This window comes from Mercenaria mercenaria, chromosome 10 (assembly GCF_021730395.1).
Source record: "Mercenaria mercenaria strain notata chromosome 10, MADL_Memer_1, whole genome shotgun sequence".
NCBI classification, from domain to species: Eukaryota; Metazoa; Mollusca; class Bivalvia; order Venerida; family Veneridae; genus Mercenaria; species Mercenaria mercenaria.
Genome location: NC_069370.1, coordinates 45,928,630 through 45,948,637, shown reverse-complemented (window position 1 = coordinate 45,948,637; position 20,008 = coordinate 45,928,630). Strand labels below are relative to the sequence as shown.

At 36.5% G+C, this 20,008-nt stretch overlaps 1 protein-coding gene across 1 annotated transcript in view; it reads left to right on the top strand.

Moving 5' to 3' along the window:
* The first annotated feature begins 7,551 nt into the window (after window positions 1-7,551).
* LOC128559904 (metallophosphoesterase domain-containing protein 1-like) overlaps window positions 7,552-20,008 on the top strand; it is a 28,587-nt gene continuing 16,130 nt past the window's right edge. Inside the window, exons 1-4 of the mRNA XM_053552970.1 lie at window positions 7,552-7,675; window positions 10,935-11,028; window positions 13,589-13,707; window positions 17,643-17,753. Of these exons, the coding sequence (XP_053408945.1) occupies window positions 7,648-7,675; window positions 10,935-11,028; window positions 13,589-13,707; window positions 17,643-17,753 (352 nt within the window). The 5' untranslated portion in view covers window positions 7,552-7,647. The remainder of the gene's footprint in view (window positions 7,676-10,934; window positions 11,029-13,588; window positions 13,708-17,642; window positions 17,754-20,008) is intronic.

The window sequence follows — 20,008 nt, the reverse complement described above, 5'->3', positions numbered from 1 at the left end:
CTCAAAAGTGAAATGCATTAGCCCCGTGATCTAATAAACATGCATGGAGAATTGAAATTAGCTGATCTCATTTAGTAACCAACAAAGTTTACTCTTGGTGACAAATAATACTAGTAAGGCCTTTTAATATAATGAAAACCAAGAAGGGTTACAGTGAACAGATTTTTAGCTGACGTGAGCACAAACTGCTCAAGCCTTCAAGGTGAGCTTTTGTGATTGCCCTGTGTCCGTTGTCCATCCGTCGTCAACAATTTGACTGTTAACACACTAGAGGTAACAATTTTGGCCCAATCTTAATGAAACTTGGTCAGAATGTTACCCTCAATAAAATCTTGGACACTTTCGATATTGGGTCATCTGGGGTCAAAAACTAGGTCACCAGGTCAAATCAAAGGAAAAGCTTGTTAACACTCTAGAGGTCACAGTTTTGGCCCAGTCTTAATGAAACTTGGTCAGAATGTTACCCACAATAAAATCTTGGATGACTTCGATATTGGGTCATCTGTGGTCAAAAACTAGGTCACCAGGTCAAGTCAAAGGAAAAGCTTGTTAACTCTGTAGAGGCCACATTTATGACTGTATCTCCATGAAACTTGGTCAGAATGTTAATCTTGATGATCTTTAGGTCCAGTTTGAATCTGGGTCATGTAGGGTCAAAAACTAGGTCACCAGGTCAAATCAAAGGAAAAGCTATTTGACACATTTATGACCATATCTTGACAAAGTTTCATATAAAAGACCAGTTAGAAAATGAAGCCTCTAGCGTATAGGAAGGTTTATATATTAATTGACCTAGTTTTTGAACCCACATACAGTAACCCATAACCCAGAACTTATTGGAGAATTTATCAGGGTTTTATTTTTTACAAAGATTCATTAAGACTGGGCTAAAAATGTGACCTTTAGTGTTAACAGTCGAATTATTGACAACAGATGACAGACACTGGGTGATCACAATAGCTCACCTTAAGCACCATGTGCTAAGGGGGCTAGAAATCTAACAATCAAGAGGCTCTTGGTAGGGCCTTCTGTATAAAATGTTAGTCAGGTTTAAAACAGGTTGATACGGGTTCATTAACAATTTCAGACCATATAAATAAAAGCACTTTTGAGGCCATATTTTCTACTTTATTAAATGAAACTTAGTGGGTTAATTTCTCTTTACACAAATTAAATCAAGTTTAATGGCGTATCTGGGGTCAAAAACCTGGTAAATAGGTCAAATCAGATTACTTCATTTTAAATTTGACCTAGATTTCATAAAGGCAATCATTCTAGCAAAGCTTTAATACCAGGTAACAAGAGTGCCAGAATGTCACAATATACGGGTAACGCCTGTCACAGCAAATTTCTTTACTCTAGCACCTGTATTTGCAAATGGAATTTTAATTTTGTGGTTGTTTAGTAATCATTGTAAGTCTTTTGTTTTTCAAAGTGCACCAAAAAACTCCTTACCAGGTAGAGACACCTTAAAATACACCTAAAATTGGAAAGTAACGTCTATGTTGTACCACAGAAAAGTGGTCTTGGTTTTTCCCTACGGTCAATTATAAAAAGTTACGATATAAGTTATTTATAGTAACAACTAAGGGAAGTTAATCTTAAAAAAAAGAAAAAAAAATCCCCCCCAAAAATTGTAAGTACACACAAAAATCTTTACCAGGTAGAGATTGGTCAAAATACACCTCAAAATTGGATGTAGCATGCATGTTGTACTACAGAAAAGTGGTCTTGATTTTTCCCTATGAGTTACAATATAAGCTATTCATAGTAACAACAAAGGGAAGTAATTCTAAAGAAGGGAACTGCGCATGACACTTCGTCTCATGATAGTGTATAATTGTGTCAAATTGCATCAAAATCCCTCCATGCATGAAGAAGAAATGCTTCGGACAAAGTCATTCTTGTATCTGACCTTTGGCCTCTAAGTGTGACCTTGACTTTAGACCTAGGGACCTGGTTCTTGCCCATGACACTCCGTCTCATGGTGTTGAACATTTGTGCCAAGTTATATCAAAATCCCTCTATGCATGAAGAAGAAATGCTCCGGAGAAAGTTTTCATTCTTGTATCATTTGACCTCTAAGTGTGACCTTGACCTTAGACCTAGGGACCTGGTTCTTGCGCATGACACTCCGCCTCGTGGTGGTGAACATTTGTGCCAAGTTATATCAAAATCCCTCCATGCATGAAGAAGATATGCTCCGGACAAAGTCATTCTTGAACTTGACCTTTGACCTCTAAGTGTGACCTTGACCTTAGACCTAGGGACCTGGTTCTTGCGCATGACACTCCGTCCCATGATGGTGAACAACTGTTCAAAAGACACGTTTGACAGATGCCTACCACCCAAGCTTTTATATACACAGAGCTAATGCAAGTGTATGCATGTATCTTCAACTTCTCAAATTTACTTTATACATACATGAAATCAAATTAGCAGCTTTATAACTTTTATTGCAAAGACGTATTTCAAAATAGGTAATAGATTAATCATACAAATGTACATACATGATTGAAAAATGTATGAAAATTGGTCTGAATGTTCATCTTGATGATATCTAGGTCATGTTCGAAACTGGGTCAACTGCGGTCAAAAACTAGGTCAGTAGGTCTAAAAATAGAAAAACCTTGTGACCTCTCTAGAGGCCATACTTGTGAATGGATCTTCATGAAAATTGGTCAGAATGTTCACCTTGATGATATCTAGGTCAAGTTTGAAACTGGGTCACGTGCGGTAAAAAACTAGGTCAGTAGGTCTAAAATTATTAAAATCTTTTGACCTCTCTAGAGGCCATATTTTTCAATGGATCTTCATGAAAATTGATCAGAATTTTTATCTTGATAATACCTAGGTCAAGTTCAAAACTTAGTCACTATGTCAAATAATAGAAAAAACGACGTCATACTCAAAACTGGGTCATGTGGGAAGAGGTGAGCGATTCAGGACCATCATGGTCCTCTTGTTTCTCCTTATCTCTGTAATTACTTGATGGATTTGCTTTAAACTTAAAATAGTTATTCCTCATCATCACCCACATCATATGAGCCATAACTCTCACACCAATATTTCATGAATTATCCCCCCTTTTTACTTAATTTCAGGATGCACTTTCACTCTATCTCAGTTATTCCTAAAGGATTTGATTCAAACTGAAAGCAGTAACTATTGCTCCACATCATCTCCCACATCATATGACACAAGGCTCATAACTCTGGTACCAATATTTAATGAATTATCCCCCCTTTTACTTAGAATTTTAGGTTAAAGTTTTGACGCATTTTCACTATATCTCAGTTATTACTAAATGGATTTGATTCAAACTTGAAATAGTTGTTCAACATCATCCCTCACATCATATGAGACAAGGGCCATAACTCTTGCACCAATATTTCATGAATTATCCCCCCTTTTTACTTAGAATTTCAGGTTAAAGTTTTGATACACTTTCACTCTATCTCAGTTATTACTAAATGGATTTGATTCAAACTTAAAATAGTTGTTCCACCTTATCACCCGCATCATATGACACAAGGTGCATAACTCTGGCACCAATTTTGTATGAATTATGCCCCTCTTACTTAGAATGTAAGGTTAATTTTGATGCATTTTCACTATATCTCAGTTATTACGAAATGCATTTGATTCAAACTTGAAGTAGTTGTTCCACATCATCACCCACATCATATGACACAAGGTGCATAACTCTTGCACCAATACTTTATGAATTATGCCCCCCTTTTTGCTTAGAATTAAACTTATATAGTATTTTGATACACTTTATCTTTACCTCTCTTGTTACTTAATATTTTTTGACACAGACTCAAGCTATTGTGCAATATCTTCATCCACCATTGGAGTCATTAAACACTCCAGTAACAATTCCAGTTTTCTCAGATGTGCCCAGTTTCACTATCCAGCATCGAAATAATTGAGCGCACTGTCTCCTGTGGCAGCTCTTGTTGTTTTTGGTGACAAAAAGGTCATTTTAATGACATTGGGTAACTAAAAATAGAAAAATATGGTCATAGTTATAATAAAAAATATAATTTATGTATAATAGAATATGACCATTTTTTTAAAGAACCTGTTGGCGTGATGCAATTGAAAACCTGGTTTTCGTGGAATTTCCACGTTTCTTGTTGATTATACTAATGCTTTAAATTGGCATTGAAAAACTGCCTTTATAAAACAGGCAATGAGGCATTGATTTATGTTTTATTTACTACACAGGAGCATTATCCCATACATACAAAGTTGTGATAGCTGGCAATCACGAGTTTTGTTTAGAAGATGATGGATCTTGGGATCGTAGGTACATGAGACAACACTACAGAGAAAAATATGGTAAAGTACTGCATCAGTTTTTGAATACAGTATGAATTTAGTAAATAAATATTCTGTTTTTTAGCTCACATGTCACAAAGTGACAGTGTGAGCTTTTGTGATCGCGCGGCGTCCGTCGTCTGTGCGTCCGTCCGTGCGTCCAAGCGTAAACTTTCGCTTGTGACCTCTCTAGAGGTCACATTTTTCATGGGATCTTTATGAAAATTGGTCAGAATGTTCATCTTGATGATATCTAGGTCAAGTTCGAAACTTGGTCACGTGCGGTCAAAAACTAGGTCAGTAGGTCTAAAAATAGAAAAACCTTGTGACCTCTCTAGAGGCCATATTTTTCACAAGATCTTCATGAAAATTGGTCAGAATGTTCACCTTGATGATATCTAGGTCAGGTTCGAAACTGGGTCACTTGCCTTCAAAAACTAGGTCAGTAGGTCTAAAAATAGAAAAACCTTTTGACCTCTTTAGAGGCCATATATTTCACAAGATCTTCATGAAAATTGATCAGAACGTTCACCTTGATGATATCTAGGTCAAGTTTGAAACTGGGTCACGTGCCTTCAAAAACTAGGTCAGTATGTCAAATAATAGAAAAACCTTGTGACCTCTCTAAAGGCCATATTTTTCATGGGATCTGTATGAAAGTTGGTCTGATTGTTCATCTTGATGATATCTAGGTCAAGTTCGAAAAAAGGGGTCACATGCCGTCAAAAACTAGGTCAGTAGGTCTAGAAATAGAAAAACCTTGTGACCTCTCTAGAGGCCAAATATTTCATGAGATCTTCATAAAAATTGGTCAGAATGTTCATCTTGATGACATCTAGGTCAAGTTCGAAAGTGGGTCACGTGCCGTTCAAAAAACTAGGTCAGTAGGTCAAATAATATAAAAACCTTGTGACCTCTCTAGAGGCCATATTTTTCATGGGATCTATATGAAATTGGTCAGAATGTTCATCTTGATGATATCTAGGTCAAGTTCGAAAGTGGGTCACGTGCCTTCAAAAACTAGGTCAGTAGGTCAAATAATAGAAAAACCTTGTGACCTCTCTAAAGGCCATATTTTTCATGGGATCTGTATGAAAATTGGTCTGAATGTTCATCTTGATGATATCTAGGTCAAGTTCGAACTGGGTCAACTGCGGTCAAAAACTAGGTCAGTAGGTCTAAAAATAGAAAAACCTTGTGACCTCTCTAGAGGCAATACTTGTGAATGGATCTTCATGAAAATTGGTCAGAATGTTCACCTTGATGATATCTAGGTCTAGTTTGAAACTGGGTCACGTGCCTTAAAAAACTAGGTCAGTAGGTCAAATAATAAAAAAACCCTTGTGACCTCTCTAGAGGCCATACTTTTCATGGGATCTATATGAAAGTTGGTCTGAATGTTCATCCTGATGATATCTAGGTCAAGTTTGAAACTGGGTCACGTGCGATAAAAAACTAGGTCAGTAGGTCTAAAATTATTAAAATCTTTTGACCTCTCTAGAGGCCATATTTTTCATGGGATCTGTATGAAAGTTGGTCTGAATGTTCATCTTGATGATATCTAGGTCAGATTCGAAAGTGGGTCATGTGCTTTCAAAAACTAGGTCAATAGGTCAAATAATAGAAAAACCTATTGACCTCTCTAAAGGCCATATTTTTCATGGGATCTGTATGAAAATTGGTCTGAATGTTCATCTTGATGATATCTAGGTCATGTTCGAAACTGGGTCACGTGCGGTAAAATACTAGGTCAGTAGGTCTAAAATTATTAAAATCTTTTGACCTCTCTAGAGGCCATATTTTTCAATGGATCTTCATGAAAATTGATCAGAATTTTTATCTTGATAATACCTAGGTCAAGTTCAAAACTTAGTCACTATGTCAAATAATAGAAAAAATGACGTCATACTCAAAACTGGGTCATGTGGGAAGAGGTGAGCGATTCAGGACCATCATGGTCCTCTTGTTTCTCCTTACCTCTGTAATTACTTGATGGATTTGCTTTAAACTTAAAATAGTTATTCCTCATCATCACCCACATCATATGAGCCATAACTCTCACAACCAATATTTCATGAATTATCCCCCCTTTTTACTTAATTTCAGGATGCACTTTCACTCTATCTCAGTTATTCCTAAAGGATTTGATTCAAACTGAAAGCAGTAACTATTGCTCCACATCATCTCCCACATCATATGACACAAGGCTCATAACTCTGGTACCAATATTTAATGAATTTATCCCCCCTTTTACTTAGAATTTTAGGTTAAAGTTTTGACGCATTTTCACTATATCTCAGTTATTACTAAATGGATTTGATTCAAACTTGAAATAGTTGTTCAACATCATCCCTCACATCATATGAGACAAGGGCCATAACTCTTGCACCAATATTTCATGAATTATCCCCCCTTTTTACTTAGAATTTCAGGTTAAAGTTTTGATACACTTTCACTCTATCTCAGTTATTACTAAATGGATTTGATTCAAACTTAAAATAGTTGTTCCACCTTATCACCCGCATCATATGACACAAGGTGCATAACTCTGGCACCAATTTTGTATGAATTATGCCCTCTTACTTAGAATGTAAGGTTAATTTTGATGCATTTTCACTATATCTCAGTTATTACGAAATGCATTTGATTCAAACTTGAAGTAGTTGTTCCACATCATCACCCACATCATATGCCACAAGGTGCATAACTCTTGCACCAATACTTTATGAATTATGCCCCATCTTTGCTTAGAATTATACTTATATAGTATTTTGATACACTTTATCTTTACCTCTCTTGTTACTTAATATTTTTTGACACAGACTCAAGCTATTGTGCAATATCTTCATCCACCATTGGAGTCATTAAACACTCCAGTAACAATTCCAGTTTTCTCTCAGATGTGCCCAGTTTCACTATCCAGCATCGAAATAATTGAGCGCACTGTCTCCTGTGGCAGCTCTTGTTGTTTTTGGTGACAAAAAGGTCATTTTAATGGCATTGGGTAACTAAAAATAGAAAAATATGGTCATAGTTATAATAAAAATATAATTTATGTATAATAGAATATGACCATTTTTTTAAAGAACCTGTTGGCGTGATGCAATTGAAAACCTGGTTTTCGTGGAATTTCCACGTTTCTTGTTGATTATACTAATGCTTTAAATTGGCATTGAAAAACTGCCTTTATAAAACAGGCAATGAGGCATTGATTTATGTTTTATTTACTATACAGGAGCATTATCCCATACATACAAAGTTGTGATAGCTGGCAATCACGAGTTTTGTTTAGAAGATGATGGATCTTGGGATCGTAGGTACATGAGACAACACTACAGAGAAAAATATGGTAAAGTACTGCATCAGTTTTTGAATACAGTATGAATTTAGTAAATAAATATTCTGTTTTTTAGCTCACATGTCACAAAGTGACAGTGTGAGCTTTTGTGATCGCGCGGCGTCCGTCGTCTGTGCGTCCGTCCGTGCGTCCAAGCGTAAACTTTCGCTTGTGACCTCTCTAGAGGTCACATTTTTCATGGGATCTTTATGAAAATTGGTCAGAATGTTCATCTTGATGATATCTAGGTCAAGTTCGAAACTTGGTCACGTGCGGTCAAAAACTAGGTCAGTAGGTCTAAAAATAGAAAAACCTTGTGACCTCTCTAGAGGCCATATTTTTCACAAGATCTTCATGAAAATTGGTCAGAATGTTCACCTTGATGATATCTAGGTCAAGTTCGAAACTGGGTCACTTGCCTTCAAAAACTAGGTCAGTAGGTCAAATAATAGAAAAACCTTTTGACCTCTCTAGAGGCCATATTTTTCACAAGATCTTCATGAAAATTGGTCAGAATGTTCCCCTTGATGATATCTAGATCAAGTTCGAAACTGGGTCACGTGCCTTCAAAAACTAGGTCAGTAGGTCTAATAATAGAAAAGCCTTGTGACCTCTCTAGAGGCCATATTTTTCATGGGATCTGTATGAAAGTTAGTCTGAATGTTCATCTTGATGATATCAAGGTCAAGTTTGAAACTGGGTCAGCTGCGGTCAAAAACTAGGTCATTAGGTCTAAAAATAGAAAAACCTTGTGACCTCTCTAGAGGTCATACTTTTGAATGGATCTTCATGAAAATTGGTCAGAATGTTCACCTTGATGATATCTAGGTCAAGTTCGAAACTGGGTCACGCGCCATCAATAACTAGGTCAGTAGGTCAAATAATGAAAAAACCTTGTGACCTCTCTAGAGGCCACATTTTTCATGGGATCTGTATGAAGGTTGGTCTGAATGTTCATCTTGATGATATCTAGGCCAAGTTCGAAACTGGGTCAACTGTGGTTAAAAACTAGGTCAGTAGGTCTAAAAATAGAAAAATCTTGTGACCGCTCTAGAAGCCATATTTTTCACAAGATCTTCATGAAAATTGGTCAGAATGTTCACCTTGATGATATCTAGATCAAGTTTTAAACTGGGTCATGTGCTTCAAAAACTAGGTCAGTAGGTCAAATAATAGAAAAACCTTGTGACCTCTCTAGAGGTCATATTTTTCATGGTATCTGTATGAAAGTTGGTCTGAATGTTCATCTTGATGATATCTAGGTCAGTTTCGAAACTGGGTCAGCTGCGGTCAAAAACTAGGTCATTTAATTAGGTCTAAAAATAGAAAAACCTTGTGACCTCTCTAGAGACCATACTTTTGAATGGATCTTCATGAAAATTGGTCAGAATGTTCACCTTGATGATATCTAGGTCAAGTTTGAAACTGGGTCACATGCCATCAATAACTAGGTCAGTAGGTCAAATAATGAAAAAACCTTGTGACCTCTCTAGAGGCCATATTTTTCATGGGATCTGTATGAAAGTTGGTCTGAATGTTCTTGATGATATCTAGGTCAGGTTCAAAACTGGGTCACATGAGCTCAAAAACTAGGTCACTATGTCAAATAATAGAAAAAAAACGACGTCATACTCGGTTCAAAACTGGGTCATGTTGGGACAGGTGAGCGATTCAGGACCATCATGGTCCTCTTGTTATGCTCACACCCATCTTGCATGTAACAGGGTGGGTTTATTCTTTGGTTCATGCTAACCGGTCAGTCAGTAAATCGGTAGACTACACCATTTGATTTCTGATTAATAACTTGAGAACACTTTGACTGATGGCTTTTAAACTTCAAAAGATGTTAGCTTGTGGTCAGTTAATGACCCTTCTTATTTTGGGAGTCAGTATATCAAAAATGTCAAGGTTACAGTGACCTTTATTTTGAAAACTTTGGCTTATATCAATCAAACTTTATAGGATAAATGCTTGTTGTCAGTAGATAATCTGTGTTCTTTTCCAGGTGAGTATGTCAGAGGTAAAAGTCACTTATTTTTAGACTGAAATATAGGATGTAGTCAGAAGATGACTTGTATATTGTGTTTTGGTTCAAATGTTATGATCAAAGCATACATGAAACTAAAAATTATACTCCTCTAACAAGCTGTCATGTGGACATAATACCAGTATGTGTTTTGCAAACAGCCCTTGCTTTTATATTTGATATTTATTTTAGCCCAGTATGAACTGATTAATCAGTAATCTTTCCAGCAAAAGAAATTTCTGTCAGTAATCCTCCACCAAAACTGAAATCTAAGAATCACCTAATCTGCTTAGAAGTTTATTTACCATGGCAATGGGTACAATAAAAAAAAACTTAGGTGCTAGAATTCTAAATAACTGTAGAGGAGGATGACATGTTATGACACTATGGTGTTGAGTGCTACCACACATTTAATTTGTAAACAAACAGTTTGGCAAAATTGTGTGAATTTATTGAAGCAAATTCTTTTGCAGAAACGAAGTCTGAATGAGTAAATCTTGCTTTAGCATATTTTCCCACAAAAGATCATATAATTGAGCTGTGCCATGAGAAAACCAACATAGTGGGTTTGCAACCAGCATGGATCCAGACCAGCCTGCGCATCCGTGCAGTCTGGTCAGGATCCATGCTGTTCGCTTTCAAAGCCTATTGGAATTAGAGAAACCGTTAGCAAACAGCATGGATCCTGACCAGACTGCGCGGATGTTGGTTTTCTCATGGCATGGCTCATATTATGAGAAGTATAGTATCCTTGTTTGTTCTACAACTCTATTTTTTGGGTGTATCACATATAAATTATACATGATCTGCTGACAAACTGTATGTCTGTATTTTAGGTGTACAGCATGTGTGTGACCTGCCGACTAATTGTTCCCTTGTATTTCAGGTGAACAACATATATCTGGCCTACTGACTAACTTTTTCCCTGTATTTTTAGGTTTAAAGCATTATATGAGACCAACCAACTAACTGTAAGTCTGTATTTCAGGTGTACTACATATACATTAGTTGACTAACTGTAGTTCAGGTGTACAAAATAGGCATTACCTGCTGACTAACTATATTTCAGGTGTACAAAATAGACATGCCCTGTGGACTAACTATATTTCTGATGTTCAAAATACATGTATACTTGACCTGCTGACTAGCTGTATTTCAGGTGTACAATATGAACATGACCTGCTGACTAACAGTATTTCAGGTGTACAACATTAACATAACCTGCTGACTAATTGTATTTTTCAGGTGTAGAAAATATACGTGACCTGCTGACTAACTGCATTTATCTTGAGGATGAACTGACTGAAATCTGTGGAATAAAAATATATGGTTCTCCATGGTAAGGGAAAATCTGATTATATATAGGTCATTTCGTTAGAATCAATATTTATAGGTCATTGCATTTAAAAAGAGCCGTCTCTCAGTATGGTGTTTTGTTCCAACACATCAGTCATATAATTATTCAAGTGCTTTTATTCAGTCTTTATTTCAAATTTCTCTTACCTTAGAGAAGGCTCAGACTCTGTTCAGAAATTTAAAATGAAGTTACTTTTATGTTAAAAAAGATACTAATTTTAAAGGTAATTTCTGTGAAAGGAAGATGCTCAACTTTTGTAAGAGGTTCAGGTGTGCCATTTTGTTCTGGGAAAACTTGGGTACCAAAAGAATCAGAAACACTTTCTTACCCTTGCATGATTGTAAGAGGTAATTAATAGGGTCAGAACATTAATTTGCTTTAGCTATGATCTCATGAATTGATGCATTCACGAAATCCAGGAAGAATAGTACCCTACAAAAATTAATGATTTTACAGTATACATTTTATATCAGACTCTAATGTAAATGAAAATACAGTCGACAATATACTTGCGACCACCTCTATTAAGCAATTTTTTTATAAAACGAATGGTCACAATCCCTCCCAAACATTTTCAGTACATAAATTCATTCCATTAAACAGGTTTTTAGCTCGACTATTCGAAGAATAAGTAGAGCTATCCTTCTCACCACGGCGTCGGCGTCAGCGTCACACCTTGGTTAAGTTTTTCGTACCAGTCCACATTTTGACAAAGTCTTTTGAGATAAAGGTTTGAAACTTTCAACACTTGTTTATCATCACCATGCCCAGTTATAGGCAAGAGCACATAACTCCTTCAAGGATTTTGGCTGAATTATGGCCCCTTTTTACTTAGAAATCATGGTTAAGTTTTTCGTACCAGTTCATATTTTGACAAAGTCTTTTGAGATAAAGCTTTGAAACTTTCAACACTTGTTTACCATCACCATGTCGAGTTATAGGCAAGAGTACATAACTCCATCAAGGATTTTGGCTGAATTATGGCCCCTTTCGACGTAAAAATCTTGGTCAAGTTTTTCGTACCAGTTCATATTTTGACAAAGTCTTTTTAGATAAAGCTTTGAAACTTTCAACACTTGTTTACCATCACCAAAAAAATTGCCCAGTTATAGGCAAGAGAACATAACTCCATCAAGGATTTTGGCTGAATTATGGCCCTTTTTGACTTAGAAATCTTAGTTAAGTTTTTCGTACCAGTTCATATTTTGACTAAGTCTTTTGAGATAAAGCTTTGAAACTTTCAACACCTGTTTACCATCACCATGTTCAGTTATAGGCAAGAGTACATAACTCCATCAAGGATTTTCCTGAATTATGGCCCCTTTTGACTTAGAAATCTGGGATAAGTTTTTCATACCAGTTAATATTTTGTGTAAAGTGTTTGACGTATGGCTTTGAAACTTTTATCACTTGTTAAGTATAATAGTCACTATCTGTAGGAAAGAGTACATAACTCTGTCATCTGTTTTGGCTGAATTACGGCCCTTTTTGGAAATTTGTTCTGTTTTCATACAAGTCCACGTTTTGTCAAAACTATCAGACATATTGCTTTTAAACTTTGAACACTTGTTTATCATCATGATTTCAATCTATTTTGGCAGAATTATGGCCCTTTTTGGACTTTGAAATTGGTTCACACATTGCCATTTAGTGCAAGACTTATCGAAATCCACAAATACAGGAACATTGTTTGTCTAATCTTTTTTTTGCTTTTGTCTGAATATCTGTGGTAATATTTTGACCCCATTCTTCAATCAGTTCTTCGAATAGTCGAGCGTGCTGTCATCCGACAGCTCTTGTTTATTAAACGACTAGCGACCACATGAATGTAGTCCCGAACCGGTAAAATATTCGACAGAAGTATCTGTTAAGCAACCGGGTACCAAATTCCCACCAGGCATTTCTTCATGTTACTGTATTTATGAACATACATATATGTGTATATATTTCAAAATGTATACATGCACATCTTGAACATTTTTTAAGTCCACAGACTGTGAAAATTATAGCTGGATTGTTCATCAGTTCAACCGTTACAATGGTTAATTGCATTCATTCACGTGCAAAACGTACTCGCTAATTACACAGGTGAAGGAATGCCCGGCGGGAAGTTAAAAAATAGCTTTTCTCTTCACCTGACTGAAATTCATTAAGAGACCATTCCATTAAAAGACCACTTTTTAGCAGTCCCTTGGGCGGTCTCTTAATACAGTGTTGACTGTAGTTGAATTTTTCATGCCAGATATGAAGGAGAAGCTTTAAAACCACAGTATTCTGAATGTGAACACCTATACAATTATGTAAATACAGTTTTAACTCGGTACCTCGAATTCCAAGGGATCAAGTGTTTAACTTCAAGGTAACGGAAATTCAACTTAAAATGGTATTTTGTACACGTAATTGGACATGTCTTTGAGACAGCTGGAATTTTGGGATAAGTGAGTTTGAGAAATCAAGTTTCAACTATGAATTATGATTATTCTTTACACATTATTTATCCGTAGCCGACATACCTATGAAAAGTATTCTTTATTGTAATCAGGACGCCAATGTACAGCTGTTGCGATGCATTTTCACTGTCAGACAGGGAGGCACGTCAACAAAAATGGGACAAGATACCAACTAATGTGGACATATTGATGACTCATGGACCACCAAGGGGTAATTTTTTCATGCCAAGACATTAGGCACTTGATATACTGAATTGAGGCCTGAATTTCCAAGTGGTTATGATCACTGACTTTTTAGCTCACCTGTCACAAAGTGACAAGGTGAGCTTTTGTGATCGCGCGGTGTCCGTCGTCCGTGCGTCCGTAAACTTTTGCTTGTGACCACTCTAGAGGTCACATTTTTCATGGGATCTTTATGAAAGTTGGTCAGAACTGGGTCGCGTGCCCTGAAAAACTAGGTCAGTAGGTCTAAAAATAGAAAAACCTTGTGACCTCTCTAGAGGCCATATATTTCACAAGATCTTCATGAAAATTGGTCAGAATGTTCACCTTGATGATATCTAGGTCAAGTTCGAAACTGGGTCACGTGCCATCAAAAACTAGGTCAGTAGGTCAAATAATAGAAAAACCTTGTGACCTCTCTAAAGGCCATATTTTTCATAGGATCTGTATGAAAGTTGGTCAGAATGTTCATCTTGATGATGTCTAGGTCAAGTTCGAAACTGGGTCACGTGCCCTCAAAAACTAGGTCAGTAGGTCTAAAAATAGAAAAATCTTGTGACCTCTCTAGAGGCCATATATTTCACAAGATCTTCATGAAAATTGGTCAGAATGTTCACCTTGATGATTTCTAGGTCAAGTTCAAAACTGGGTCACGTGCCTTCAAAAACTAGGTCAGTAGGTCTAAAAATAGAAAAACCTTGTGACCTCTCTAGAGGCCATATATTTCACAAGATCTTCATGAAAATTGGTCAGAACGTTCACCTTGATGATATCTAGGTCAAGTTTGAAACTGGGTCATGTGCCATCTAAAACTAGGTCAGTAGGTCAAATAATAGAAAAACCTTGTGACCTCTCTAAAGGCCATATTTTTCATGGGATCTGTATGAAAGTTGGTCTGAATGTTCATCTTGATGATATCTAGGTCAAGTTCGAAACTGGGTCACGTGCGGTCAAAAACTAGGTCAGTAGTTCTAAAAATAGAAAAACCTTGTGACCTCTCTAGAGGCCATATATTTCATGAGATCTTCATGAAAATTGGTCAGAATGTTCACCTTGATGATATCTAGGTCAAGTTCGAAAGTGGGTCAGGTGCCTTCAAAAACTAGGTCAGTAGGTCAAATAATAGAAAAACCTTGTGACCTCTCTACAGGCCATAATTTTCATGGGATCTGTATGAAAGTTGGTCTGAATGTTCACCTTGATGATCTCTAGGTCAGGTTCGAAAGTGGGTCATGTGCTGCCAAAAACTAGGTCAGTAGGTCAAATAATAGAAAAACCTTGTGACCTCTCTAAAGGCCATATTTTTCATGGGATCTGTATGAAGATTGGTTTGAATGTTTATCTTGATGCTATCTAGGTCAAGTTCGAAACAGGGTCATGTGCGGTCAAAAACTAGGTCAGTAGGTCTAAAAATAGAAAAACCTTGTCACCTCTCTAGAGGCCATACTTGTGAATGGATCTCCATAAAAATTGGTCAGAATGTTCACCTTGATGATATCTAGGTCAAGTTTGAAACTGGGTCACGTGCATTACAAAACTAGGTCAGTAGGTCAGATAATAAAAAAACCTTGTGACCTCTCTAGAGGCCATACTTTTCATGGGATCTGTATGAAAGTTGGTCTGAATGTTCATCTTGATGATATCTAGGTCAAATTTGAAACTGGGTCAGCTGCGGTCAAAAACTAGGTCAGTAGGTCTAAAATTATTAAAATCTTTTGACCTCTCTAGAGGCCATATTTTTCAATGGATCTTCATGAAAATTGATCTGAATTTTCACCTTGATGATATCTAGATAAAGTTCAAAACAGGGTCACGTACCTTTGAAAACTAGGTCAATAGGTCAAATAATAGAAAAACCTTGTGACCTCTCTAGAGACCATATTTTTCAATGGATTTTCATGAAAATTGGTCAGAATTTTTATCTTGATAATATCTAGGTCAAGTTCAAAACTGGGTCACATGAGCTCAAAAACTAGGTCACTATGTCAAATAATAGAAAAAACGACGTCCTACTCAAAACTGGGTCATGTGGGAAGAGGTGAGCGATTCAGGACCATCATGGTCCTCTTGTTTTATTAATGTTTTATAAAGTTTTTACTGGCAAAGCTCTAATTTAGAGTCAACCTCTGAGAAAAGTCGAGCACACTGTCATCAGACAGCTCTTGTTCTATTTTTAGCTCACCTGAGCACAAAGTGCTCAAGGTGAGCTTTTGTGATCACCCTGTGTCCGTTGTCCGCGTTGGCGGCGGCGTCGTCAACAGTTTGACTGTTAACACTCTAGAGGTCACAATTTTGGCCCAATCTTAACGAAACTTGGTCAGAATGTTACCCTCAATAAAATCTTGGACAAGTTCGATATTGGGTCATCTGGGTTCAAAAACTAGGTCACTAGGTCAAATCAGAGGAAAAGCTTGTTAACACTCTAGAGGTCACAATTTTGGCCCAATCTTAATGAAACTTGGTCAGAATGTTACTCTTAATAAAATCTTGGACAAGTTTGATATTGGGTCATCTGGGTTCAAAAACTAGGTTACCAGGTCAAATCAAACGAAAAGCTTGTTAACACTCTAGACGCCACATTTGTCACTGCATCTTCATGAAGCTAAGTCAGAATGTTAATCTTGCTGATCTTTAGGTCAAGTTCGAATCTGGGTCATGTGGGGTCAAAAACTAGGTCACTAGGAAAAGCTTGTTAACACTCTAGAGGCCACATTTATGACCATATCTTAATGAAACTTGATCAGAATGTTAATCTTTATGATTTTTAGGTCAGATTCTAATCTGGGTCAGGTGGGGTCAAAAACTAGGTCTCCGGGTCAAATCAAAGGAAAAGCTACTTAACACTCTAGAGGCCACATTCAACGCCTTATCTTAATGAAACTTGGTCAATATGTTAATCTTGATGATCTTTAGGTGAAGTTTAAATCTAGGTCAAGTGGAGTCAGAAACTAGGTAACCAGGTCAAATCAAAGGTAAAGTTTGTTAACACTCTAGAGGCCACATTTTTGACTATATCTTAATGAAACTTAATCAGAATATTAACCTTGATGATCTTTAGGTGAATTTCGAATCTGGGTCATGTGGGGTTAAAAACTAGGTAACCATATCAAATCAAAGGAAAAGCTAGTTAACACTCTAGAGGCCTCATTTATGACCATATCTTAATGAAACTTGATCAGAATGTTAATTTTGAAGATCTTTAGGTTAAATTCCAATCTGGGTCAGGTACGGTTAAAAACTAGGTCACCTGGTCAAATCAAAGGTAAAGCTTGTTTACACTCTGAGACCTAATTTTACGTTTGAAACTCATGGGAATTGATCAGAATATTTGTCTTGATGACCTCTAGGTCAGGTTTGAATCTGGGTCATGTGGGGTCAAAAACTAGGTCACCAGGTCAAATCAAAGGTAAAGCTTGTTAACAATCTAGAAGTCAAATTTATGACTGCATTTTCATGAAACTTGGTCAGAATGTTAATCTTGATGATCTTTAGACCAAATTGGAATCTGGGTCATGTGGGGTCACTAGGTCATATTAAAGGAAAAAGTAGTTAACACTCTGGAGGCCACATTTATGACCATATCTTAATGAAACTTGGTCAGAATGTTAATCTTAATGATCTTTAGGTCAGTAGGTCAGGTGAGTGATACAGGGCCTTCATGGCCCTCTTGTTTGTATATACCCAGGTGCCAATCAATATTTGCAATATTTACAAGGAGCACTTGGCAAGTTTTGTCATATTAAATGCAGCTCATAGGCTACTGGTTGGGATTACAAGAACCTGTTTAGAGAAATGGTTGGGAATAAACTTGGCTCAAACTATGTATTTATGTTTTAAGTTTTTTCTCAGTATATATTTATTATGCAAATGTATGCTAAAATTCTGCTTGCCAGATAGTTCAAACCATACCCCTAATGTTTACAGGTTTCGGTGATACAACAACAAAAGGTGCTTCAGCAGGATGTAGTAACTTGTTGAAAACAGTTCAGAATCGTGTAAAGCCTAAATACCATGTGTTTGGACATATACATGAAGGTATTATTAAAAGGGAAGTTTATAATTAAAATGGTGTCCAACATAGAGACGAAAAACAACAATGTTTGACTGAACTCGATGCTTTCAAACTTCACATGCACTTGCCTTTGGTATAATGAGATGATCTCACAGATCAAGTTATTTTCTAGTTTTTATTTTGCAAAAATTATGCCTCTTTTTAACTTAAAATTGTTGGTATTGCATGCAAGCAGGTGTCACTAAAATTACTTAGCCAAATTCTTTCAAACTACATACATCTCATCAGTGTTGTGAGTTGATCTCACAGAGCAGGTTTCATAAGTCTTGCTTTCATTTTGTCAGCATTATGCCCCTTTAGAAATTTAGTGAAAGTTTCGTATTGTAAGCTACTTTGTTGAAAAATACTCTATGAAATGTTTTTAAACCCTAAGCACATCTTTGGAATCACCAGGCGATCTCGCAGAGAAGGTTTCATAACTCTGGTTTGCATATTGTCAAAATTATGCCCCTTCAGAGGTTTTGTGCAAGTTTTGTATGTAAGCCAATTTCTCAGATACTACTCTATGAAAACTTTTTAAACTCTACACTCATGTTTGGCATCATGGATGATCACTCTTGGTAGATTTCATAATCTGGGTTGCATTTTGGCAAAATTACACTTTAAAATTTTGATGCAGATGTCTCTTATAAGCATGTTTCTCAGGAACTGTTGGCTGTACTGAATGCTTTCAAACATTTCATAATACTGAAACATCATGAATTGAACATTCTGGACCAGGTTTGCCCCCACCCCCATTTTGCTCAATTACAGTCACATTTGGTTAAGCTTTCGTATTAAGCTAGTACGATGTGGAAAGGTCTCAGATAGTCAAGTGTGCTGTCATTAAGACAACTTCTGTATTGTAAACTCTCTCAAGGAAACAATTTTCGTCAGTCTTAATGAAACTTGGTCATAATGTATGCCTCATTATCTCAGACAAATTTAATATTGGGTTATCAAGGTCAAAAACTAGGGCACTAGGTCATGAAATACATTGTTAAAAACCCAGAGATCATATTTATCATGTGACTTTCAGAAATGCTTGTAAGATTGTTTGCCTTCATTCTGGGCCACCTGGGGTTAAAGATTAAGTCAAACCATAGAAAAACTTCGTTAACAGCCTGATTTGCATGCAACCTTGTCAGAATGTTTGTCATTATGAAATCTACACCACATTTGTTACTAATATGTCTAAGTTCAAAATTTAAATCACTACGTCAAATCATAGAAAAGTCATGTTAGCAGTCTGTAGGCAACATTAAATTTTGCTACATGAGACCTCATCAGAATGCTTGATTTCATGAATTCTAGGCCAAGTTTGAATATTATCTGAGGTTTAGAAAGAAGGTGATCGAAATTAGTAAACAAACTTTGTTAACACAGTAGGTCACATTTTCTGCCTATTCTGCTTTAATCCAGGTGAGACTGTTTGCTTTATTGAAGAGTATGTCAAGATTAAAACATAAGTCATCTGGGATTAAAAACTAGGCCACTAGGTCAAATTCTTTGGGAAATAATGTTGATATCTGGTGGCCACAATTTCTACTTGATCTGCATGAATGCTAGTCAGAATATTAAAATTTTGTCTAATTGAAATTGGGTATGGTCTGAAACTGGGTCATCTTGACATTAAGATCTAGGTCACTAGATCAAGTCATAGAAAAACCTTGTTAATATTTCATAGGCCACATACTCTACCTGACCTTAAAGCATGGTCAGATTGTCTTTATAAAATATTAAAAATTATTTTTCTTTTAAAATAATTTGATTTATTTTTAGAGAAATCAAACGTCACGTCCGTTGCTATGGAACCGATACGCCCTCGCTCTTTTCGTTATAAATTGGTACCCGAGTTTATACAAGCCTATAGCTAGTTAAATTTGATATCGGTAAACAGTCTGTCAAACTTGCATAAAAAGCTGAGAATTCTCGTGCAGCTCTCTGTCTGTTTTTGTACGTTGGCTGAGCGAGTACATGTAAAGTTGACAATTTTGAGTTGACAATTTTATAAAGAATTTAATTCTGTACGCTTGCCGAGAGGTTGTAATAAGAGAAGCGGGCTGGTCTGACAACAACCGACAATGAAGAGAACAGGCGTAATACGAGAGGTCCGTCGTAAATGAAAAGCCGACGAGTGTAACCTTGAAAGCAGGCCTGCTGGCGAACTTGTGGCACCTGAAGGTCGAACAGTCAACACTGGTGACATTGACGATAGAGGAAACAGACTACTACAGGA